Source organism: Peromyscus eremicus, chromosome 7 (genome assembly GCF_949786415.1).
Source record: "Peromyscus eremicus chromosome 7, PerEre_H2_v1, whole genome shotgun sequence".
NCBI classification, from domain to species: domain Eukaryota; kingdom Metazoa; phylum Chordata; class Mammalia; order Rodentia; family Cricetidae; genus Peromyscus; species Peromyscus eremicus.
The window spans coordinates 80,363,941-80,390,063 of record NC_081422.1 but is presented as its reverse complement, the minus strand read 5'-3'; the positions used below and the strand labels follow the sequence as shown (position 1 = coordinate 80,390,063).

Sequence of the window (26,123 nt, the reverse complement as noted above, 5' to 3'; positions counted from 1 at the left end):
CTAATAAACAGTCCTAGTTCCAGAAAAGGAGATTCAGATAAGGTGGGCTTTGGACCTGGGGAAAGCACCCACCCCTACTGTCTCTGCTCTGTTATCTTCCTCGTCCCTACCCAAGCCATCCAGAGGAGCCTCCTCCTCCCCCCAGTCTGAGCTTTCTGTTCATTTCAGGGATGGAACTGCTCCGATCAAGCCCGTCCCTCATCTTTACAGTGGAGACCAGCTCTGCTCTTTGCGCCTCCCTGTCCTACACGAAGGAGCGGGTTTGGGGGAAGGTGCACTCCAGGGTCGGGAGCCTCCGCAGTGCGTCCTCTGCCCGGAAGGCGGCGCTGTAGCCGACAGTCGCCGACCTCCGGATCCCGCCCGGCCGCCGCGCTGCCTCCGCCTGGGAGCCGCCTGCGACACGTGCTCCCTCCCACTCTGCCTGGGTTCTGGTGACTGCGGGCTCGGTCCCGCGTGGGGGCCTGCGTGGGCCATGGCGGTGGTTGCGGCGAAAACGCGCCTGTTCCTGGAAGTGCGGAGACGGCTGCAGAGCGCGCTGCTAATCCTGAGGTGAGGGCGGAGGCGCCGGTGCGCGGGACCCAGGCGCTGGTGCACGTGCGCGCGGCCCAGGAGCGCGGACGCGCGGGACCGAGGGGGCGAGCGCGTGGGCCCGTGGGCGCGTGCACGAGCCAGTGTGCGCATGCGTGGGACGGGCAGGATGGTGGACTTCATCTCTATGTTTGCCTGGCAAGCACTGTAGTCACTGAACCATCTCCCCGGTCCATCTGCAAACTTGTAGTTTCATATTTGCTACACAAAACAGAAACTTGGCGGGAAAATGCACCTTATTTTTTGTTGTTTGAGCAGGCAGGGTTTCTCTGTGTATCTTTGGAGCCTGTCCTGGAGCTCTCTCTGTAGACCAAGCTGGCCTCGAACTCATAGAGATCTGCCTGGCTCTGCTTCCCGAGTGCTGGGATTAAAGGCGTGCGCCGCCACAGCCCAGCTGAAAATTCACTTTTGTTGCTTGTGGTCAGTAATTTTAATGGTTTGTGATCTCTTCATAGGTTTTGCCTGTTTACTTTGTGACAAGTGTTTCGAATAGACTTAGATCTGAAAATGTATTACAGAGCATCGCAGCTGTATTATTATTATTATTATTATTTTATTATTATTATTATTATTATTATTATTATTATTATTATTATTATTATTATTATTTTAGCGTTTCCTCTTTTCTGAAATCTGCCAAGTAGCTAGAGTGGCATTTTGGATATGGCCTGAGAACTGAGCATGAATCCTAGCTTCCTCACAGGGGTAGAATAATGTTACCTGAATTTCCTCAGTTTTAAGATTGAGATTAAGTCTAGGCTCGGTGCAAATCATTTGCCTAGAGTGTACAGGTCCTGGATTCTCTCCCTAGTATGGGGGTGAAGGGTGGAGAGATAGATAAAGGAGTGGGGTCATAATTTCAAACAAATATCTGCAATTTCTGTCCACCTTGTTTGGAAATTAAGAGAGCAAACATTACCAAATACAGCTCCTTATCCCCCCATACAAACAAAACAAAACTCTGTAAGTGTTATGCCCAGATCGTAGGGACCCCCCAAAAGACCAATACAGAGACTGAGTCCCACATGTAAAAGCGAAGAGCCTTTATTCAAGCTCTGGGACTTGGTCCCTCTGTCTGTCTAATTCAGTGGTGAGCAGAGAGCCCCGAGCTCAGGTGGGGTGGGGTTTTTAATCATAGCAGAGGTTGGGGTGAGGGGGTTTCCAGGGTTCAGGACCCTGACTGGCTGACAATTGTCTAAGGATATCTTGGTAAGAAGGGGAAATAGGTGTGTGCTAGACTCAAGGACATCTGGCCACCTTATCTAATGGTTCAAATGTTTGGGATGTTTGGTATTTCCTCTTCCCTGGGTAGATCCCTGGGTGGTGTCAGCTTAAGGCTTTTCCTGGATCTGGGTGTTGCCTGCTAGTAATCCTATCACAGAAGCTGTGTCTAGATCCCTAAGCTTGCCATGGCAGCTGTGTGGTCAAGCTATTTTGGGGCCCCTCCACAGTAAGCAAGTTGATGAACCATTCTACTTTGCTAGACAGCTTGTTTGTCTCTCTGGTGTTTTGACTGTTGACCTGTAACACCAATCACTTCCCTTACCCTAATAATAACCATGGTCTGGTTTCATTCAACCATTCCACACAATGTCACTGTTTCTTGAACTGTGTTGACATGTGTGTTAGTCAGGGTTCTCTAGAGTAACAATTTATTGAGTGAATCTCTGAATATATAGAAAGGGGATTTATTAGAAGGATTTACAGGCTGCAGTCCCGCTAATCCAACAGTGGCTGCCTATGAATGGAAAGTCCAAGAATCTAGTAGTTGCTCAGTCCATGAATGAAGCTGGATGTCTCAGCTGGTCTTCAGTATACTTTGGAATCCCAAAGAAGTAGGCTCTAATTCTAGTGAAGGGATGAACTTGCCAGTGAGAGTGAGGGCAAGCAGGCAAAGAGCAAAGAGCTTCCTTTTTTGTGTCCTAATATAGGCTTCCAGCAGAATGTGTGGCCCAGGTTAGAGGTGGCTTATCCCAGCTCAGAAGGTATGGATAATAAAGGCATGTCTTCCTACCTCAAAGGTCTGGATTAGAAGTGAATCTTCCTACTTCAAATTAAGCAAAAATCACTCACAGGTGTGCACCCCATTTTGGTGTTTTAGTTAATTCCAGATGTGGCCAAGTTGACATAGTTTTCTTTTTTTTTTTTTTTTTAGATTTTATTATTTATTTATGTAGATGAGTGCTTTATCTGCATGTACAACTTTATGCCAGAAGAGGGCATCAGATCCCACTAGAGATGGTTGTGAGCCACCATGTGGTTGCTGGGAGTTGAACTCAGAACCTCTGGAAGAGCAGGCAGTGCTCTTAACCACTGAGCCATCTCTCCAGCCCCTAGTTTTTGTTTCTATCTGTTTTCCCTGACATTTTTTGGGTGGGCGGGTGGGGTTCAGTGGCTGGTATAAATTACTATGTAAACCAGATTAGCCTTGAACTCACAGAGATCTGCCTGCCTCTGTCTCCACAGCACTGGGAACCTTCAACAGGGCTTTGAGATTCGTGGTTCCTCTGTTATTGCTTATATTAGTATTCCTTTCCTGTTTCTTATTGAGTAATTTTCCATTGTCTGAGTATTCCGCAAACCACTTGCTCATTCTTCTATTGTTGGATGTTTTGCTTATTTCCAGAAAGCGTTTATCATGAGTCAGCTGCATTAGATTTACTTTATAAGATTTATGTGTATGGGGGGCTGGGTATTTGAGCTAGGCAAGGGCTCTTGCCCCTGAGCCCCAGCCCCAGCCTTGTTTAATGTCTTTTTATGACATGTATACCCTTGGATGAATACCTACGGGTAAAAATACTGATGTATAGGATAGATGTGTTCATTGCTTTGTGAGAAACTGTCAAACAGTTCTCAGATGTGGTCAGTCTCTATGGTTTGAGCCATCCTAATGGGATGAGGAGATATTTCATGGTGGTTTTAATTTCCATGGTGATTTAAAATGTTGAGAACTTTTTCATCTACTTTTTGATAATGCAAGTGTGTTATTTTATAAAGTATCTTATGGTTTCTAGCTAATAAAAACAAGTAAATCTTTAGCTAATAAAAACAGTTGAGTCTTATTGCTAAGTTGAAACAACATAGAGACATTATAAGTACGTGTGGATGTCTTCCTGCATCTGTGGCAGACATTTTCACTTTCCTAATACAGGTAGGGTATGCCTCATTGGAAGAGGTCTGGGTGAGCCTGAGGTGATTTTGGGCTTTTCTAGAGTTTGTAGTGTTTGCATAAACTTGTTGAGCATCCCTAATATGGAAATCCAAAGTGGTATGTGTTAGGGTCCTGTACATGCGCAGCTCAGGGTCTTGCATCTTACATCATCACCGCACGCTGGCGAATACATCCCCGCCTTAAAGAGCTGGACGTGGACCCCCACCCTCTCTCTGTCCTCTGCTCTCTCTCTGCTCTGCTCCCCGCTTCCCTGCCCCACCAGGCCTGGCTCTCCTCCCTCCTATCCCCTACTTCTTTCTAATAAAGCTCTTTGTAACTCTGGTAGTCGTGGCCATGGCCCGTGACTTTCCCAAGGGTAACTAGCGCCACCACCAGCGCCGTTTATCATAACCGTCAGTATGGATCTGAATCATTTTCATTCCAGGGCATTTTGTCCTTTGGTTTAGGGGTACTCAGTATGTTTGTCTTTTGATGAGCTGAAATTTAAATCTTAACAAAATCCAGTTTCTCAAGTTTTTTTAAACAGCCTTTTCTAATGTCTTCAACCTTTGCCTACTTCAACTTTGTGATTACTTCCCCCCCTCCTCAGGTTTCTTTTATCCTTGTGTTTATTTAGAAATGAGTCTTGCTGTGCTAGCCAAGGCTGACCCTGGGCTCTGCTTTTCTGCATTTGTTTTCTAGGAGTGCTGCCCCTTTTGTTTTGCTTCTGTCTCTGGCATATTGGATTAATCTTCGTGTTCACAGTAAAGTAGGAGTCAAAGTTTATTTTTTTATTTTATTTTTTTAAATTAACTGAGTGTAATGCTGCACACCTTTTAAAAAAAGTTTATTATTCTTTTATATACATTGGTGTTTTGCCTGCATGTATGTCTGTGTGAGGGTGTCAGATCTTGGAGTTACAGACATTTGTTAGCTGCCATGTGGGTGCTGGGAATTGAACTCAGGACCTCTGGAAGAGCAGCCAGTGCTCTTAACCACAGAGCCATCTCTCCAGCCCTTATTTTTTACGTATGGATATCCAGTTGTTCCATGACCTTTAATTACCAGCGTAATTTTTCTCATTGGATAGCTCATCATCTGTAAGAGAAATCAGTTCACTACACTGTTTGCTTGAACATATCCCTTTCTGCCTGTATACTTTAAACCTTTGTCTTCACAAGTGATTTTGTTTTTCAAGTAGCATACGGTTGAGTGTTTTTGTCAAGTCAATTTTCACAACCTCTGTGTATTCACTAGAATTTTTAGTACTTTTATTTCTTCATATGGTTGAGTTGGGCTCCTCATCTTTTATTTTTTTTTAACTTTTCTATTAGCGTTTTAAAGTTAGTAGTACAAAGTGATGGTTTTTTTTTTTTTTATAAAACCTTTATTGACAAATAATTCACATAGTATACAATTTGCCTGTTTGCACAGTTTGATAGACTTTAGTCCCGCATCCTCATAGGCCCATAACATCATCACCACTCTCTACTTTAGAACATCGCTGTCCTCAATTTCATATACATATATAATGTATAGTGATTACATTCTACCTTAGTTTTTTAAATGAACATAATATTTGCATTTGTAACCATTTTTAAGTTCACAATTCAGTGGCATGAATTACTTTCAAGATATTAATTACATTCATGATCTTTGTTAATTATACTCATGATATTTATTACATTTGTGGTATTCATTGATTACATTCGCAGTATCCATTCAATAGCTATATTTATGATATTCATTAATTACATTAATTGTATGGATTTTTTTACATCTGTGATATTATGTCCTGATGCTCCATTTGTGGGCCTTTTCCAAGGTGATGGGTTTTGTTATGGCTTTTTTTGTACATATGCTGTTTCTGTTTTTGTCGTCCCTTTGCTCCACCCCCATCCCCGCCAATGGGCCCCTCCCTTCCCCAGTTGTTCTCTTCTGCTTCATGGCAAATGTGTTCTGTTACTTTATTTTCCCCTCTCATCTCTCTGCTTCCTTAAACCTCATTTCTCATTCTCACTGTCCCGTTTCTCACTGTATGACCTATACCTACACACATACACACACACACACACACACACACACACACACACACACACACACACACGCGCGCGCGCGTGCGCGCGCGCGTGCTGGGTGTGGTGGTACACACCTTTAATCCCAGCACTCAGGAGAAAGAAGCAAACAGATCTCTGAGTTTGAGGCCAGCCTGATCTGTAGAGCGAGTTCCAGGACAGCCAGGGCTACCCAGAGAAACCTTATTTCGATAAAACCAAAAAAGAAAAGAAAAGGAAAAACCTGGAGGGTGGGATCTAGGATCCACATATGAGAGAAAACATAGTATTTGAGTTTGAATTAGTACAATGAGCTCCAGTTTCATCTATTTTCCTGAAAGTGCCATGATTTCACTTTTCTTTCTGGCAGAATAAAATTTCATTCTGTATGTGGAGCACCTTTACGTTGTCCATTCATCCAGGCTTGGTCCATTTCCTTACCATTGTGAATAGTGCAGCAATAGACACGGATGTGCATGTAGCTCTGTGGTAGACTTAAGAGTCCTTCAGGTACATATCCATGTAGTTCAGTCATGTGGTCATTTTAATTTTAGTTTTGAGAAACTTCCATACTGATTTCTACAGTGGCTATACCAGTTTACATACTGGCTCATAGTGGCTATGGATGAATGAACAGTGGTCAGGAAATTAAAAACAAAAACAAACACCTTAAAATAAATTACTGAATAGAGGGGAATACCTGGAAAAATACAACAGACAAAGGTGAGGGGTGGAGAATAAGTCTCTTATTCAATGTAGCATTTGCTTAACAAACTGAATGGGGTGGGGTACAGAATAGGAGATGCCAAGTGGAAGAGAGCATGAAGGAGTGGTACCATTATGGTTTGGATATGAAGTGCCAAGTATTTAATAACCCGATCTCTGGTAACAAAATAAATGAAAGGTCTTGATTTGCAGTGTTTGATAATTTCTGTGATGTAAATATTTTCACCATGATGACATTTAGTCTGCAATATTTGCAGATTTCCTCTTATTTGTATATCACTGAATCTTATACAACATTGTAAGGATGCTAGCTGTTTTTCAGTGAGATGTGCAGTCCTGGGATGGCTTTAAGGCGGGTGTGATCCTTAATAACAATAGTAAGAATGCCTCAAGAACAATGGCCAATGCCACCAAAATTAGAGTTTCAGCAGAGGACACTTGACTTCCTTTGTTTCTCTGTTGACTTTGCTGCATAGTGTGGTGTAGGCTTATCTCATTTTTTTACTTTCTATCCGAGTCCTGATGTAGTTCTCCCTAAGGAACCCTATTGCTTTGCTTTTTAAAACAATTAAAAAATATTTACTGGTTGGGTGGGGCAGTGCATGCCTGTAATCCCAACAGTTGAGATTTGGAGGCCAGAGGATCAGGAATTCTGTGTCATCCATTACTTAGTTTGAGGCTGGATTGGGATACATGAGACCTTGCCTTAAAAAGTGTATATGTGTGAGTGTGTGTGTGTGTGTGTGTGTGTGTGTGTGTGTGTGTGTATGCATGTCTGTAGCTGGAAAGTTTCTCTTCAGGTTCCACCAAGCCCCTGCAGTCCCACACCCGCTTATGAAATAATCACTCTGAAGCTTATATTAATTAAAACTGCTTGGCAATTAGCTCAGGCTTGCTACTGACTAGCTTTTACACTTAAACTCAGCCCATTTCTGTTAATCTATATGTCACCACATTTTTCCATGGCTTCACCTGTATGCCATCACATGCTGCTCACTGGACAGCAGGCTGGCATCTCCTGACTCAGCCCTCCTCTTCCCAGAATTCTCCTCGTCTGCTTATCCCACCTATACTTCCTATCTGGCTACTGGCCAATCAGTGTTTTATTAAACCAGTGTACAAAAGCATTATCCCACAGCATTTCCATTTTTCTGTTTAATTAAAAAGGAAAGTTTTTAACCTTAACATAGTAAAATTATATATAACAAAACAGTTATGAAGCAAGAATTACAGTTACAATATCTATTCTATTTATATTTGTCAAATTTAAAGAAAATATTTTATTAATCCTATATTTGTGAGTCCAAGGTTTTATATCTACCTTATCTCTTATTATAACCAAGGAAAACCATAATTTAACTATCTAGTCTTTAACTACATCAAAGACCTCAGAAGGATATAATATTACCTAAGTAAACAGGACGAGCATTGTAAGCAACTTCCAAAAATCTAGAATGACAGAGACAGCTGGCTGCCTGGACAGTCACCCAAAGTTCTTTTGCATGTTGGGGTATCCATTTTTAGCCTACAGGCCTAGAGTCTTTCATTTGCTTTTATGTGTCCTGTAGAATGTCTGGCAGTCTCCTCTATGAAGCAGGAACCTGAAGGACCATTTCATCTTGTAAAGTTCAGTGGTCACCTTCTTATGGGTCCTGCATGTCCAGTTTATATAACATACTGTCAATCAGTTGACACAAGGGCACTTTTTTTGCCCAGTGGCTAACTTTTGCCACAAAGAAAGCAATATTATTTCCTTCTTTGGTCTCTGAGGGAGTTGAAGATTAGATAGTTGTAGTTACAGTTTTCCTTGTTAAGAAATTTCATAAAAGAAACTCACTAAGGAAGTGTAAAGTGTATGAATTTCAAAGACATAAGATAGTTTTCTCTTGGTAATACAAGTTGGGATAGAAAGTGAATTAGGTACATTTTGGACTCATCAAAATAGGATAGATAATGGAATATTTTCTCTGAATTTGTCAATGCAAATGGACTAGACATTGTTGATGTATTTATTGCTTGTATATATTGTATATAGTTATTGTACTTATTGTATATGGTTTTTCTTATATTAGTTATAACTTTTTAAATTTAAAAAAATTTATTAGACAAAAAAAGGAGAAATGGGGTGATATTTTATGTGTGCTGAAATGTGATATTTTATTTGTATGGTAATAAATGAAGTTTGCTTGGAGATCAGAGGAAATAGCAAGCCATTTTAAGTAAACACAAGTCAGGCAGTGGTAGCACACAACTCTAATCCAATCACTTGGCAGGCAGAGTCTTTGTGTGTTTAAGGCCATACTAGGAAACAGCCAAGCATGGTGACACACGACTTTAATCCCAGTACCAACCATAGAGACCTGGAGGTCTGTACAGACAGGCAGTGACAAGGAAGTAAGATGGCTGGGCTAAGAGCCAATGAGAGGGCAGAAGAGCAAGGCAATAAAAGTCTGGGTAGACAGGAAATTGTGGCACTTTGGAAGCTGTGGTGTGGTGAGGTAAGGTTAGTTGGTGGCTATTTCTATTTCCCTGATCTCTAAGGCTTTCACCCCTGTATTTGGCTCCATGTTTTTTATTTAATAAGACCACTTGGAAATTTGTCTACGTGTGTGTGTGTGTGTGTGTGTACAAATACATAGTGGGAGTCTAGTCTAGGGCCTTGCACATGCTACCAAATTAAATCCCAGGACTGGTGCTCATTACTATTGGAATGTCATTCCTTTGAGAAATAGGATACATAGATGACATATTGTTGACTTATTTATGCATGTACATACATTCACATCTATTTATATCGCTGTATCTATTTATGTACATCTTAAACCATGAATTCATAGAGGTATCCCTAGTTCTAGTCCATTACCACAGGGTGCTTTCTAGCTTTCTCCCTCTTTTCCCCCCATGTAACTGTGTTCTTGCACAGTACAAATCCTGGCTTTCATTAGCTCATGATGTTTATCTCCCTGGTCAGTCTTCTGTTCAACCAGGATACTGCTGGGTCTTTTACTGTTATCTCTTCTCCCCTCTACCTGCTGTAACCCTCTTATAGCCCAAATGCTTGTGTCCTCGTGAAATCTATGGGGTTTAAATTCTAAACCCACAGAGAAGTGATGTGAGGAGGCCAGCCTCTGAGAGAGGTCATTGGGTTTCTGTGAGGTCCTGAGGATGTAACCACTGGGATGAGGGTAATACAAGAAGAGAGAGAGACCCCCAGAGCTGCCTTCCTACATATTATCTTCTGGACACCATGTTGTTTAAGGTACTGCCAGTCTCCAGATCTGCAACTTCAGCATCCTCAGGATGAACACCAATACAGAAGACTTACATCTGTGTTGAATGTGTAAGCTTTCCTCCCTTGCTGTGATGATCTCCCAACAAGACAGTTCGAGAACTGTTGACATACAGTCCGCTCTGTTTTGGGTGTTATCTGCAATGCAGACAGTGTACTTTCTGAACTTTGTTCAGCTCTGTGTAAGTGGTTGAAGTTTTCAGAACTGGGAAGAGGAGTAGTCAGCCGAAGCAGTGGCCGGGGGCAGGGGGCTCAAGTGCCCAGTGGTCTCTTTGGGAGCACTTCTAAGTGCCAGATGTGGTTTAAAATTACTGAGGTAGCAAAGTAGACACCAAACTACACACCTAATTGTGGCCTCTTTTGGCACAGCCTGTGAGCCAAGAGTTGTGTTTTTCTTTTGTTTGGAGTTTGTTGTTGTTTGAGACAGTCTCACTGTAGATCCCAGGCTGGTAGAGAACTCAGGAAATATTTATTCTCTGACTTTTTGCAGAAAGCTGGCTGGCGTCAGTGTTTCCCTGTGAACATCTTGCACAGCAGTTAACAATACTGTAATTTCCTGACTTTAATGCTGTCTCAGAAACAAGAGTTAAAAACATGACCCAGTACTTCCACAGGGTGACAGTCTTGCCTGATCTAACCTACAGTTTTGCCTGGTCTAACCTGATCTGGCTTGTTTCCCAGGGTTCTATTTTCCGGGGACAGGGGTTTTAGGGTCTCTCTGGGAGAGAAGCAGAGAAATTCTGGGCTAAGCTTTTGCTTCTTTCATGCAGTGTGAAATATGTGAAATTTCTCTCATCAGAGAAAAGTTATTAACTTGGGTTTTATTTTGCATTATCAGTGAGCCCGATGAAGGAGGGATGCACCTGGACGTTTCCATAACGCCCACCTCACTCTTGATGCGAACCCCTGATGGCTGCACCGAGACCCAGCTTCCAGCAGAGGTCAGGCTTGTGCCTTCCTCGTGCGGCGGGCTGAAGTATATCAGCGGAGATGGGTTGCACCTGCGTCTGCAGGTCCACACTGAATCCAGCCCACGTGAGTAGGGAGCTGCACCCCGATGGATGTTGGTTGACATTCGTTAAGTCTGTGACCTGGAAGGGCTAGAGATGAAGAAGTTTCAGGGTCTCGATCCACTCTGCCAGTTACCAGCTTAACTTTTCCGAACCTTCACTTCTTTAAGTATATGCTTAAGAGTACGCTTTAATTCTTTGAGCATTTTTAGTCTCAGGGCAGATTTGAGAAGAAGGTACAGATATTTCCCCCAAATCGCCCAGTTTATTTCTTTAATCATAAATGTCCGGCTCACAGACGTGAGGATAAAATCACAAAGCGGTTATCCAAAACCTGGTTGGTTTTAGTGTAGTCATTCAGCAGACAGGTTAGCTCAAACTAGGTGTGAGCCGTTTGATGTGGGTGCTGGGAACACAGACATCAACAAGCCCCAAAGGCCTCTGCAATTGTGGAGGGTATATTCTAACGGGTGGGAACATCGGATGCTGACCACGTAATTAAAGTGCATAGAGCAAAATGCTGTGGGTAAAGAAGGAAGAGGCATACCATTGGGGAGTAATGAGTTTAGTGAAGGCTCCCTGAGGGTGAGCTGATTTGACCAGAGAACGGAGCAGTGGAAATTATCCCATCTGTGCAGAGACCATTCTAGATGGAATTATACATGTAGAGGACCCAAAGTTGCATGAATCATATGATATTGTCACTGGAGTGGTTGTAATTGCAGTGTTTGTGATTGTATACAAACTCAAAAATGTATATTGATACAGCTAGATGTTAACAACAACAACCACCAAAAAAACCCTTTTCTTTTTGTAAGATCTCATCTTTTTTTTTTTTTTATGCTGGCTCATTGTATCTCATTCAACGTAATGAGTGCTGTAGATGAGGAAAATGATGTGAAAGGGGAAGCTAGCATTGGAGGAAACCGAGCTGATGCTTTGTATCAGAGAAAGACCTTCATTCTTAATTCTTTCTGTTACACCCTAAGGCCGCACTGCTGAGCCGTCTGTAATGAGCCCTTCATCAGAACGTTGTGGAGCCCTGAGGTGGGGACAACAGGATTGTCCTAAGAAGCCTGTAAGAGATGGAAAGCCATCCTCTGATTTTAGAAAGGCAAGAGAAGGTAGAGGGAATGTCACTTATTCTTTTCCCCAAGAGTAATTTTGCTGATGTTCTGAATCAGTGAATGATTGAAATATGTAGAATCAGTTTTTAGAAACAAGGGACAGGGAAAAGAGATGTCCTGCTTAAGTGGCATCCAATAAACACCTAGATAGAGTGACATTGAATCCCGGAAAGCAGGGTGAGGCCACCAGGAGTGGAACGTAGACTAACTGCCTCCCTGACTGTCCCCACATTCTGGGATGGAGGTGCCAGTGAGGATCTTTGATGACATCACTTCCCTGTTAGCAACAGTATGTACAGCAGGAACTTCCTGTGGAGTTTGGAAGCTGGTAGAAGGCAGGCATGGGATCCGCCATGTTTTCTAGGACTGTGATAGTAAAGACAGAAGAATGGGAACATCCAGGGACATAATGTTTGAGTGTGTTGCCCACTCATATTCTGTAACGGAATTATTTTTAACATTTTCAGTTAATGAGCAACATTTAATACTGACTGCGGACAAAATAAATCCACTACTGTGTGTTGGTTTTTGTATTGTTTATGTTTGTTGGACTGTTTCTTTATGTTTTTGAAGCATTTTGCTCCAATACCTGAAAAGGGAAACTTTCAAAGCCTGTTCTATGGTGCATGCAAGGCTTTGTAAAGCGGATTCTTCCATCTTTAATTGCTTTAGCACTTTCTGCATAATAGGTGAGGAATAAGTATTTGCCGCATGAATGATTGTCAGGTAGGAGCACACTGAGGCACGCTGACATGTAAGTACTGTAGGAAGCAACGTTTGAAATTGTTAGCATTCAGTTGTGTCTCAAGGTTTTAAAGAGCTAGTTGCCTTCTCAGCTTTTAGGGAGCAGTCACGACACACACCACCCTGGCACACTGTTTTGAAGTTGCTGTGGCTGAAGTGGTGACCCTCGGTGCACAGCCTATGGTCTGCCCTTAACCTTTCCCAGTGGCAGTGAGCATCTGGGAGTCCATCCTTGACTTAATGGCCAGCAGAGAGCAGTGTTCCACTGAAAATTGATTTGTTCTGAAGAGCCTGCTGGAGGGTTTACCTAGGTCTTCTTTATAGATGCTCAGCATTGAAGAGTAATACTGTTTATTTAACCTTCATGCAGTAGGGATTTGTAGAGACACTTAGAGATTAAACTGCAGAAATTTTTTAATTGCGAGGACTTAAACTTTCTGGCATCTTATAAAGCATTTTAAAGTACATAAAAAGTAACACCAAGCAGATTCTATTGCTTGCTTATAATAACAGTGACCTCATTTCTTCAATTAGCTTTTTTATAGACAAACAATGCAGTGCTTTTTTTTTTAAATAAAAATTTCCTTCATTTACAAATGAAACATCAGAATGAGAGGTATAAGCCATCCAGGGCAACTGGATAGGAAATCTAGACTTTCCCCACAGCTCTCAGTATCTCCCCCTGCCTCCCATCCCCATCTCCCACAGTTCCATCCGACACTGGATTTCGCTCTTGGATAAAGAAACTCTTAGGAACTTTGCATTCCTGGGACCTGCTTCACAAAGACCAGTCTGGATGTCCATTTTGCTTGCTGGTACTATTTAATGTGTAGGGGTAGACCTAAAACTTAACCACAAAAACAAAAACCAGATCGAACTGAAATTTTAGCTACCCATCTCCACTCACTGTTAATACAGAATTTATCATATTTATAGAATGAGAGAAGAAATCCACCAGTATGTTGCATGTTAATCTAGGGCAATGGCTGGCTCAGGAACACTAAGCAAAAGCTGTTGTTTTGGGAAACACTTCACAATGTTTGCCTCTGGTTGAGTCATCGGTTAGTGCTAATTAAGCCTATACTTCTGAGTAAATCATAAACAGTGTGTATTGGTGGTAATTTATTGTGCTAGGAAACCCTTTAAACATGATACAATATGTTTGTTCCAAACCTCTAAGACTTGCTGTTTTGTTGATTTCCTTTAGAATTGATTTCAGCGTTTAATCAAAGCTTGCAAGCCCAAGAATGTTACACGTTTTATTGCCAATCCTGTGGTGAAGTCACGATAAAGGACAGGTAGGAATATATTGAGCACTGATTAGAACTGTGCCTGGTGATGGTTTCTGGAAGCGATTACCAAGGAAACAGTGGGGGGCTTAAAATGAGAACCAGCTAAGTTTCTCTTTGAACAAAGTGAACTCTGACTCTCACCATGATCATGGAAGGGAACATAGTGTGGTCTGAGGGAGGAAGCTGGTCTTGGTGGAAGCGCCTGGAGCAGTCACTGAGCAGAGCGCCATGGAGTCATCTCTTATGTGACTCTTTTGTTCTGATGGTGTGTGAGGGTTTCCACAGTAAGTGAATTTTCTACCTGCAGGAGCTGTGTAGCAGGATTGATTTGAACTAGTTCAGTCAGGGCCTTTCTAAATCCCATTTCCTAGTTCCCTGCTTATTAAGATGGAGCATATAGAGCACAAATTAACCTTTTCTCAGTGATTAGGTTAATCTTGTAACCTGCTCTGGTGATGTGCTGTAATTACTCTATGGAGAAGGGAAGGACTTTGCTATTTCCTTAGCATTCCCAAGTTGGCTTCTTCTTCTTCTTCTTTTTTTTAAAAACTGTTTTCTCTTTCTCAAGTCAGCTTTCTGGTTTCTTGGGCATAAATGCTTCCTCTGAATTTTCAGCTTCTAGTGACTCATGTCGAAGATGGATGGAACCATTATTACTGTTAGCAGTATTTAAAGGAAGAGTTCTTTGCTGGATTCATGGCTGGATTTTCTAAGTTAGGTACCCGAGACAAGCAAATGATGCTGCCTTTCTGAAGCCTGCTCCGCTTTCAACGTCCTTAACTCCATAATGCCAAACCTCTACCTAGCAGATTTCTTCCTGCTCCCCGTACATAGTCACCAGGCACGGTGGCCATTGTCGATTTCCTCTGCTCACTGTCTCCTTCCCTGATGACGCTCTGTCTGCAGCCTGCTGTCTGATCAGCCTCCTTCTCATTTTGCCCTGTGCAGATGCACTGCCCCACCACTGAGGGGGGGTTCTAAAGCCCAGGTGTTCGTTCTCGATGGGGAGCTGCAATCCTTTGCACACCACATCAGCTCCCCTGCACTCCCTCCAGTTTCAGCTCCTTCTTTAGTCTCCCCCAACCCCCTCGCCAAGCTCACAAGTGTCACATGGGTCTGGTCATGAGCTTGTGTTCCATAGCCTTGGTTGCTTCTCTTCACCCTGAGGCCTCCTGAAAGCTACTCCCTGTCCTGAAAGCTACTCCCTTTCCTGAATGCACCCCTACCCTCCATCACTCCCTGGTTCACCCCAACCTAAGCTTCAGAACTCAGCTGACCTGACATCCACTTCTTCGTGGCCTTGTCTCCCTCCTGAGTTGCATTAGGTGTTCGCCGAGGTTCATATACCCGTCTTCCTTCATACACTGTGGGCTTGAGGACTGGGGATAGCCACGCTGACTTCCATGCCCTTTATTCTTCTCTCTTGATAGCAACGCAAGATGGAGTTTCCATCCACCACTCAACTAGCTCAATGATCGTGGATAAGTAGTTTAATCACTCACTTCGACAATGTCCTTATTGAGAAAATGTAGCTAACACTAGGCCTTACCTCATAGTGCTGTTGATAGGATTCGATGGTTCAAGTGTTCCTAGCAGAGCCTGGTACGGGGTAAGCCTTCCCCATGCATTAGTAGCTGCTGCAGTAACCATTATTCTTACCAGCATCCCCAGTGTCAGGCATGGTGCCTAGAGGAGAAGTTCTTGGTAAGTTTTTGCTGGGTTGAGTGTAGTAAAACTTGGTGTGTTTATTTTGGCTTCCCACCAGCCTTTCTTGCTTGCCTCCTGATCTTGGCAGTGTTCCACGTAGATGAGCTGGCACAAATGCACACCCTCAGGGTTTGGGGAGGTTACAAACAGAGCTTCTTTTGAGTGATTGGCATGAGTGAAAAATGAAGGGGCCTTACATCTACAGAGACGAAGTCGCTATGAATCTGCCCTTGGTGACAGACCCACTTCTGAAAGAGCCAAGAGATCTCTGTATTTTGGCCTTCTCTCAGTCTGTTGCAGGCTTTGGTTTAATTCTCAGATGAAGTTTCTGAACCATCTCCTCCCATGCCACATGCAGTGATCCGGAAGTTACAGCAGGGATGGTTACATTCTTGGTGCTCATGACAGAAGGGAAATGCTGTTTCTTTACTTCCTGGTATTTGTGCTGATGGGAAGGAAAGGATGCTGATGGGAAGGGCTTCACTATGGTGCCTGTCTCTTTATTCAGGACTGTAGTCTTCTGTTTTGTGTCAGTCCTGTCTGTGATTCTAAAATTGAGAACTGGAAGGGAGTGGGGCTGATGGCGGAAGACAGTCTTTTTTTTTTTTTTTTGCTATCAGGAGTCTTGGCATTCCATTCCTTTCTGGAGAATGGAACATGGTTGTGAACTTCTGCTTTCTCACTGAGAGGACAGAGGACCTTCTCTGTATCACCTGAACTACTTCTAGTAAAGCCTTCTAATAATGCATGCTCTCCAAACTTACCAAGAGAGCTAAGCACTGTAGCATATATAACAGAGTCAATGCTTAGCAAGCTTTATAATTGGTTTTATTGATTTCTTCTCCCCTTTTCAGATTGTTTTTATTAGTAAGCTAGCAAATGACCTAGTTTAATATCTCAAACATTTTGGGCTGAGGACTGTGCCTGACATAGTCTGTAGGTTTCAGAATGAGAAGGTGAACACCAGCCGGTCAGTGGTGGCGCACGCCTTTAATCCCAGCACTCGGGAGGCAGGGGCAGGTGGATCTTTGTGAGTTCGAGGCCAGCCTGGTCTACAGAGCAAGATCCAGGAAAGGTGCAAAACTACACAGAGAAGATGAACACCGGCCTTCTCCCCACCCTTTCACAGCACACCTATGTACCAAGCCTGTGTGCATGTCTTGAGCAACACAGGTAATAGTAACTTGCTAGGTTTGCATTCATTTCCATCTTAGACAACATGCCCCACGATTCTGGATGGGCTTCCCCCTAGTGTCTGCTCACCGATCTCACAATTTACTGTTGAAACCAATCCTGGAACTCTGCACTTCCCCTTTGGTGACATGTTCTATGTGGTTGGTAAGGACCACTTTGGTGCTTCTTGAAAAGAAAACAAGGCCAGAGGTGTTTCAAGAGAGCTGATGTGTGTTCTCATCAGTATCAACGAATTATAAACAGCGTTCTCAGGATAATAATCTAGGATTATTGACCCCTTTCTTTTACATTTTTCTTTTATTATTTTTATAATGTAAGTCTGTGTGTGGGTGTGCATGCGGTTGCCTATAGAATCCAGAGGAGGCTGTCAGATTCCCTGGATCTGGAGTTATATGGGTTGTAAGGCACCCTGTGTGGGTGCTGGGAGCTGAGCCCAGGACCTCTGTGAGAGTGGTATGCTCTTAATCTTTGAACCATCTCTCAAGCCTTTTTATATGGGAATAAGCTACATTAGTTTGGGGGCATTATTTTTCTATCTGTAAAATGAAGAAGTTAGGTTAGCGAAACCCATGAAAGCTTCATCAGCATGAAACTCCTCTGATCATTGAAACTCAAGAGCTTGTGCTCTGGGCTTCTGTGACTCCTGAGTATCTGGATAGTTCAAGGCTAAAGCATGTTCTGTTCTTTCTTTCTGAATGAGAAAGATTCTTGTCAAGGAAAGTCCAGACATAACATATAAAGACATCGACTCAGAAAGACACATTAATGGCTTTTCATTCTCAGGACCAGAGCATCTGAGCTCTGCGAATTATTATCGCCTTTCTCTTAATTTAGGGCTGCAAATTCTTAGCCAGTTTGTTTTGGTTGCATATTAATTAGCAACATCTTGTTAATTTATAAGACAGTTCTCCAATTTATAATTATTTTAGTTCAAGTTTTCCTACAAAATTGGTCTGAATATGTGCAGTTTTTGACTATGTTCTTGTTGAGACCAAACAGGCCATCCTATTGGGTAACAACTGCTACATTTTCCTTTTTTGTAAGTAGTCTAATAAACAGCCAGAGGTCATTGTGTTTAGATTTTGATATGCCCTCTAGAAATCGATTCGTGTCAGACAAGAATGGCATTAGTGGGCACACAGATTTTCTGCACACACCTTGGTTTTCAGACTGCCCATGGCATTGTCCTGAGGTCTGTCACCCACACTGGCAATGCTCGGTGTCAGCCCCAAGCTCTTGGGGGACCCTGAAACTCTAGGAGAACAGCAGGATGGGCTTTGTGGAAACAGATGTCGCAGTGTCCAACTGCTTGAGGGAGCCACTTGACAGGCCAGCTCTAATTGTAGCTGAAAATAGATACTCCTGTGAATATCAGCACTTGTTTATAAAAGGAGCAAATAGATTAAAAAAAGTATGGAATCGGGCCTTGAGTACATGGTAGACCACATGCTTGCATGTACAAAGCATGTCTAGTCTCTGTCATCCTGCTCCTGTCCCCTAAATCAGGATGTTTTGTAAACTGACCTGTTGGCAACATTGCATAAATTTAGGAATACAATTATATATTACAGATTAATCATGGTATGTACAGACAAATATTAGAATGTATAAAATGTATAATGTGTAAAATGTATAAAAAGCTAGCTTTATAGCACTGGTAGCTTGCCAGTTGGATAATGTTACCTGAATTTACTTAAATTCTGGTTGCTGTACTATGAGCTTTAAGTATTTGGTATTTTTTCTTAAGATCTTTGATGTTCAGTTAGTTATAATCAAATCTGTAAGAAGTTGTATGGTATTGCCTGAATAATTGTCATTGATTAGAAGCTGACTACAAAGTTCCACATATGTTTAAGTATCAAAACTTCATCAATAGTTTTTATTAAAGTTATATGTTACATGTCCTTATTTTCCAAAAGTTTATGCTTCAAATGCATCAAAAGTAAGTAGCAAACTTGAATTTATTGTAAACATGTACTGTTCCTCGCAGAATCTTTAATCTAGAGGAAAGCTCAAGTTCCTACTTCCCTTTCTCTCTAAACAGCAGATTTTTAGCTAAACTGTCTTGAATTAAAAGCTAAAGGTTTCTGTGTTATTTGAACATCTTCTTGGAAAGTAGAGGATATCAATATATACTTTTCAGTGGTTTTTTTGGGAAGATGTGCTTTCACTAGAGCTGTGATTAAAATACATCTTTTGTTTGTAAAGTTTTCACATCCCCCCCCCAAATAAATCAGAAAAATTTCTTTCTGCTGTAAAAACCCTTTAATTTTTGCTGTGAGTTGTGAATTATGCACTTCTTTCTGCTGCCTTCTGTAGATGGTTCAAGGATCCATTGCAGCCTTTAGTCACTGTGATGTGGGGTCAAGTTAACGTTGAAATGTGCTATTTTGTGTCAATGTGCATCAATTCTCCCAGGTCTTTGTGCACACTTTCATGTCTTTGATCATGCATCATTCTTTGCCATTCTGTCTCTTTTCATTGCACTGAGGTTCTGTACTGGTCCTGTAGGCACAGTGTCAGGAAGCAGAGAATCTTGATAGAGAAGATCCACGAACCTATGGGTCCTAAATCCTTGCTTTCGCTTCCCTCCTTAAAACACTGTGATGCTTCTACCTATTTTTAGTCCTAAAGTCTCCATGCCTGTAACTCCCTACAGAAGGTTTGGTCATTTCCCTGTTCAGCCTTTACTGCTGCCCTGTATTGCCAGGGAGGTGAATGTATACCAAGGGAAAGAGTGCTTTTAGAGCCAGAAAGACCTGGATAAAGACCCTTGCTTCAGTCTTCACCTCTAATTCTGTGGACTTGTGAAGGTTCTTTCACACTCCTAAGCCCCATTTTCCTCTTGTGTGACAGGAACATTGTTGTTTTTATCTCACAAAGTGTCCTGAGCATTACATATGGTAAGGTGTATGTGGTGCCACCAGGGGTCTTATCAATTGCTTCTATTCATGCAGTCTCACAAGATTACTATAGGACACATTTGTTGCTGGCCAGGCAGCATCAAGAATGCCTCTCTGACCCAAGTCCAGATGTTGGGCCCTGCATGGGGGGAGTCCTGCTGAGGAGAGGAAGGAGGGATTATAGGAAATGGGATCAGAAACATTACGGGAAAACTCACAGAAACCACTAGTCTGGCTCATGGGAACTCACAGAGTCTGAACCAACAACCAGAGAGTCTGCATGGGACCAACCTAGGCCCTCTGAATATATGTGACTGCTGTGGGATGGTCTATATGTCAAGTATGTTACTGATTGGTCAGTAAATAAATCACTGATTGGCCATTGGCTAGGCAGGAAGTATAGGCGGGACAAGGAGAAGAATTCTGGGAAATGGAAGGCTGAGTTGGAGAGACACTGCCATCCGCCACCATGACAAGCCGCATGGGAAGATCCCGGTAAGCCACGAGCCATGTGGCAAGGTATAGATTAATAAAAATGGATTAATTTAAGATATAAGAACAGTTAGCAAGAAGCCTGCCATGGCCATACAGTTTATAACTAATATAAGTCTCTATGTTTACTTGATCGGGTTTGAATGGCTTTGGGACTGGCGGGTGAGAGAGATTTGCCCTGACCGTGGGCCAGGCAGGAAAACTCTAGCTACATGTGACAGTTGTGTAGGTTGGTCTCTATGTGGGAATCCCAGCAATGGGAGCAGGGACTGTCGCTGGGGCTTTGAGTGGCTCTTGGGATCCTCATCCTCATGCTGGATTGCCTTGCCCAGCTCAAATACAGGGGAAGGTGCTTGGTATGCCATGTTTTGCTGATACCTTTGGGAGGCCTGCCCCTTTCTGAGCGATTACGAAGAGGAGGAAGGGTGATGGGGAGGCTGTGGTCAGGATGTAAAAGAAATAAATTAATTAATGATAATTAAAGAAAGAATTCCTCCCTGCATGGGCTTTGCTGCAGTCCATGCAAGTGATAGTTGATATTCTCACTGGGGGACCCTGGTCTCCCGTGTGAGACAGTTCCAGGTACAGAGCACGAGATCAACATCAGGCAGGTGCAGTTGCTGCTTCAGCTGAGAAGCTTCCCCTGCCCTGAGTGACAGTGTCTCCTCACAGTTCTTTGGTTTTGGCTCTTAGGGTTTTACTGAGGTGACTGCATGCAGGGAAGGTCAAAGCATACTTCCTTACCAGATGTGTGCAGCTCATTCATAGATCTTCCTAGTAAGATGCAATTTACGAATTGTGGATCATTTCTACTGTAAGCAGTGTTGCCTAGCAATACATGTGATGCCTAGGATCTTACCTGGTTTCCAGGGTAACGAAGCTAGGTGGTTATTCCAAAGGTCAAATACTGGAGCAGCAAGGGGAAGGGGTTGTTAATCCTTACACCCCAGTGTGCAGCGGATCCAGCCAGGAGCCTCACGTGTGAGACTTCCCGAAATTTACTACTTCATCCCTCCAAGAAATCCTTCAGAAGTGTGTCAGACAGTAGGGATTCAGTGCAGAGATAAAGAGATGCAGTGCCTGCCTTTATGTTGTTTCTTCCAATGCCCTAAATTCCTTTCACTGCCGGAGGAACTCCTGTTTTCTTATCTTTCAAAGGCCAGCTCAGAAGTTCCCTATTCTCTGGAGCTAATAAACAGAATATGTCCTTAGTACTCTCTGTCTGTCCACCCTGTATGCATGGTCTGGTTGGGGAGTACTCTGAATCCCTAAAAAATAAAATGTAGACTCGGTGTTTACGTGGGAATGTATGCTTGAGAAGGGGGCTGATTCTTCCATCACATTTTCATTGGTATCTGTACTGTCACCCTCCACCGAGGGTTAGAGCCTCAGTACTCTATTATGAGCTGTTTTTATGCATACCTTTGCTTACTATGTGTAGTCTATACTTCCTACTAGAATACCTTAAAAAAAGAGAGAGAGAGAGAGATTGTGCACATGGGCTTGGGTGTCATATATTAGGCCAACATATTGCCCCAGCTCATAGCAAGCTCTCAGAAATGGTTGTTGAAAGATTCATCTGTCAGTACCCTCCTACCTCAGTAGTCAAAATGATGCTAGTGGTGCCCTGTTTGACTCAGCATTTCTATTCCTAGCTCTGTCCTGTAGAGCTATAAATTAAATGGCTACCCTCTTCCAATCTGTCATTGCCCTTTTTTGATACTCATAGTTGATTGGGAGAATCTAAGAAAAATGGCTAACATGGTAGGGGGGAATCATTCAATAATAATTTTAAAAAATCTGTTTAATGGAAATGACACAATCGTGTCTTAAGTATTTTAATTTAACTCCAATCTTCTAAATACATATTATTTTATTTGTATTTTACTAGTAAGAGACACAGTAGATACCACCTTAAGCAAAAGATCAATGTTAGCATCACCAGGAGTAAGCTAAACTGATGTAGAGTGCTGTGACATGATGTAATGAGAAGGGTCCCTTTTCTCTGGAATGCTTTCCCCGAGGCTGCGGACCAGACTAATCTAGAGACAGCATCAGAGAAACTCCGAATAAGAGGTGTGTTATAGACTGCTGAGAAATATACACTTAGGAACTGTCACAGACCAGAGGAGACCTAGATTACATGATGACTAAATGCAGTATGTGCCATGTATTGTACCCGGGAACTAAAATGACAAAAACAAAAACAAACCAAAAGGACTTTGAAGAAGAAAAAAAATGGTGAAATCCAGATAAAGCCTGAGGCTTTGACAAACCAACTGTGGATACCCAAGATGTTAATTGGAGAAAATGGAAGAAGTGCATATGGAAACTATCCATGGATTGTATATGATCTCTGCAATGCTTTTATAAATCAAAAATTGTTCAAAAATAGTTTATTAAAATAGAGAAGTGGGGGAAATCACAGAAGAAAGTGTTATTTACTTAATATAGACAAACCAAATTAAAACAGAAAATAACTCTTAAATATTTATAACAATTGCTAGTAAAAGAATATATTTTTGTAAATTAATAAGAATATGTTGTTATCATCTTAAAAAGTAGTTATTGATCACCAGCCCCAGAAGAAATGTAGTGACCAATAAATGTAAAAATCAGTCTTATCTCACAAGTAATTTAAGAGTTGCTAATTAAAGCAGCATTAAACATGCCTTTAACCCGTTCCTTGGTTGAAGTTAGAGAAAAGACAATGTTTAATTAAGAAGAGGTTAATCCTATGTGGGAAGAATCTCACCTACTTACAAGATGTTTTCCCCCAAGAAATGATCAGATTTCTATATAAATCTTCCAACAGGAATGTTCATCTCAGGGTTATTGATTAAGAACTCAAAACTAAATACCCGACAGTGAGGGAATGAACTAGAAAGTTTTGACATCCCGCAGACTGTTGTAGAGTCACTGGGAATCAGGACCTGAGTGAAGAAATGGAAACAAAGTTCTGTCTGTCTTCTCAGGGCGAGGCCTTGCATGCATGCCCATGCATGCAGTGTCTGTGTCTTATCACGGCATAGGCCTCCCATGCGTGCATGCAGTGTCTGTTTGTCTGACTTCTCAGGGCACAGGCCTCCCATGCATGTATGCATGCATGCAGTGTCTTTCTGTGTCTTCTTAGGGCACAGGCCTCCCATGTGTGCATGCATGCATGTAGTGTCTATCTGTGTCTTCTCGGGGTGAGGCCTCCCATGTGTGCACACAGTGTCTATCTGTGTCTTCTCAGGGCACAGGCCACTCATGCATGCATGCATGCAGTGTCTGTCTTCTCAGGGCGCAGGCCTCCCATGTGTGCATGCATGCATGCAGTGTCTATCTGTGTCTTCTCAGGGTGAGGCCTCCCATGTGTACATGCGTGCATGCATGCAGTGTCTATCTGTGTCTTCTCAGGGTAAGGCCTCCCATGTGTGCACACAGTGTCTATCTGTGTCTTCTCAGGGTAAGCCCTCCCATGCATACAGTGTCTGTGTCTTCTCGGCACAGGCCTCCCATGTGTATGCACTGTGTCCAGGGAAAGGATGGCAATGAAAACTCTGTCATGTTAGAGTAGATGATTTGTGGACAGTGAGCAAAGGGAGACTTCTGCCTTCTTTATGCTGCTTTGTAGTTTGTAAAACGTTGTCTATATATTACTTTCATAATACGAGCATATATTACTTTCATAATTGGGGGTAAATTGACACTGCAGGCATGTGGCTAATGAGCTTCTTTCTTCTTTCATGCTGATTTAATTAAAAAAAAACATTGCATTTTGTACATTGAAAAAAGTACTGTTTTCCTCTTTCCTCTAGGAAGCTCCTCAGGGTGCTCCCACTGCCTAGTGAGAACTGGAGCACTCTGGTTGGAGAATGGTGCTGTCACCCTGACCCCTTTGCTAACAAGCCTCTCCATCCACGAGAAAATGACTGTTTTATTGGGGACTCTTTCTTCTTAGTGAATTTGAGAAGTGATTTGGAGCAGGTAAGAGTTGAACTGAAGTCTTAAATTGGTAAAAATATCTTTTCAAAATACATGCTAACTTAGAGATTGATTTAGATACCAATTTCTCTGCTCTTAACTCAAGGTTTGTTGAAGAGATTGTTCTAAAAGCCCAAATTCTTTTTTTTTTTTTTTTTTTAACTGCTTCTGTTCTCCAGCTCTTTGGATAGAGGAAAGGCCTTAAACTCAAGCAGCCACTAGGGTCTGGAGGAACAGGAGACCTACTCATGCATGGATTTGGGAGTGCTACCATTTTGCACACATAATGCCTTGCTTTCAGGGCACATTCTGTAAGCTGTGCATTTTAATCTGAAAAGTGTTAGTGAAAGTGCAGGAGTGTTAGCCCAGGATATCCACTTTGCAATTAGACCCAGGTATCTTACTGAGTTTGCCTACAATCGAGACTTTCACTGATGTTGGAAAAGCGGATGCCATCTCCCCCCCCCAAAAAAAAAAAAAAGGAAAAGGAGCCCTGGAGTAGGGTTGAGCTTGCATTGGTACTCAGCAGTATGGGGTCACATGCTCTCCCTGTGTAGCTTGCTTCCAGGAGAAGGCAGCTTCCTCTCACCACAAAAAAAAAAATGTAAGTGGTTTACTTCTCTTTGAGAGGAAATCAACAGGCAAGTGTTGGTATGGTCCTTGTAAGGAGTTTCCCCTGAGATGCCCAGTCCACAGAGATACAATTGGAAACGTCCTTTGCTGGACGGCCTTTATTTCAGTAGTGACTGTTACTGGCAGGAAGGGAAGCACTGCATTTTAAATTTCAGTTAGAACTCGTTAATTTTTTGTAATAAAAGCTGAAGTGTGTGGTGGCTGGGCAGTGGGAGGCCACAAGGTAGCTTCAAGACCCATGTGGAAGATGAAGGGGAGGTGTCAGACACCTAGTTAGCTCTCAGTTCTAGATACTTGGTGCTTCATCTCCCCGTAGGAAGAATCCCTTTTGTCTGACATGTGAAGTACTTAAACATTCTGTGTTTTTTATCAGATGAATGACAGGAAGTTAATATAGGTTAGTGTTCCTAGGGTTAAATTTATATTTTCATCTGAATTTAGATACTTGGTGTCATGTTTTTCATTTTTTATAATCATGCCACCTACCTACCACGTATTGAAGGTGTGAGTAGAAAAACAACGGAGAAAGATTAAATAAGAAAAACTGAGTTTCCCCTTTTTATAAACTCTGCCAAAATATATTCTCCACTTGTAGAGTCGGCACTTATATTAGGCCCCTTTAGAGAATTCATTGTTCTACTAAACAATAGTCCTGCACTTTGTGTATTAAAGGAAGATTCTTGTATTTAGACATTCCAGTTTCCACCGTTAGGGAGACTCTGGGAAGTGGCTGCCATGAGAAGCCGCTGTTGACAAGGTTGTTTTCAAGTTGGTCTGGAGAGGAGTTTCACTTTAATTGCATATTGTAGCAGTTGAAAGAGTGTGCCTGTGACCAAAATAGTAACATAAATTTGGAGTGACTGCTTAAACACTGCTCTCAAGGCTCCGGTGGGAACAAGGCTGCTCTGTGCTATTGAAAACCTATTCCTCATATCACCAGGTCTAGCCGTCTAGCAGCGTTTGGAAATGTCACACGGTAGCACAGCATCCTAATGGTATCTCTTGGGAAACATTTTGTGTGTGTGTGTGTGTGTGTGTGTGTGTGTGTGTGTGTGTGTGTGTGTGTGAATGCGAGACAATATCAAGGGTCCTTAGAAACTGAAACAACATAGAAAGTGAAATCACGGACAGGAGGCTAACCCAGCTCTCCGAGCGGTGCTGCCATCTCTCAGATATATTGATTTAATTAGTCCCCAACAATGTCTGTCTTTGATGTTTGCTCCGTAGAGTTCCCACAGTGTTAG

At 42.4% G+C, this 26,123-nt stretch overlaps 1 protein-coding gene across 1 annotated transcript in view; it reads left to right on the top strand.

The window, feature by feature from the left end:
* The first annotated feature begins 361 nt into the window (after positions 1–361).
* The window catches only part of Ube3d (ubiquitin protein ligase E3D), a 151,661-nt gene continuing 125,899 nt past the window's right edge, over positions 362–26,123 (top strand). The window contains exons 1-4 of the mRNA XM_059267045.1: positions 362–549; positions 10,647–10,843; positions 13,897–13,987; positions 24,081–24,249. Of these exons, the coding sequence (XP_059123028.1) occupies positions 473–549; positions 10,647–10,843; positions 13,897–13,987; positions 24,081–24,249 (534 nt within the window). The 5' untranslated portion in view covers positions 362–472. The remainder of the gene's footprint in view (positions 550–10,646; positions 10,844–13,896; positions 13,988–24,080; positions 24,250–26,123) is intronic.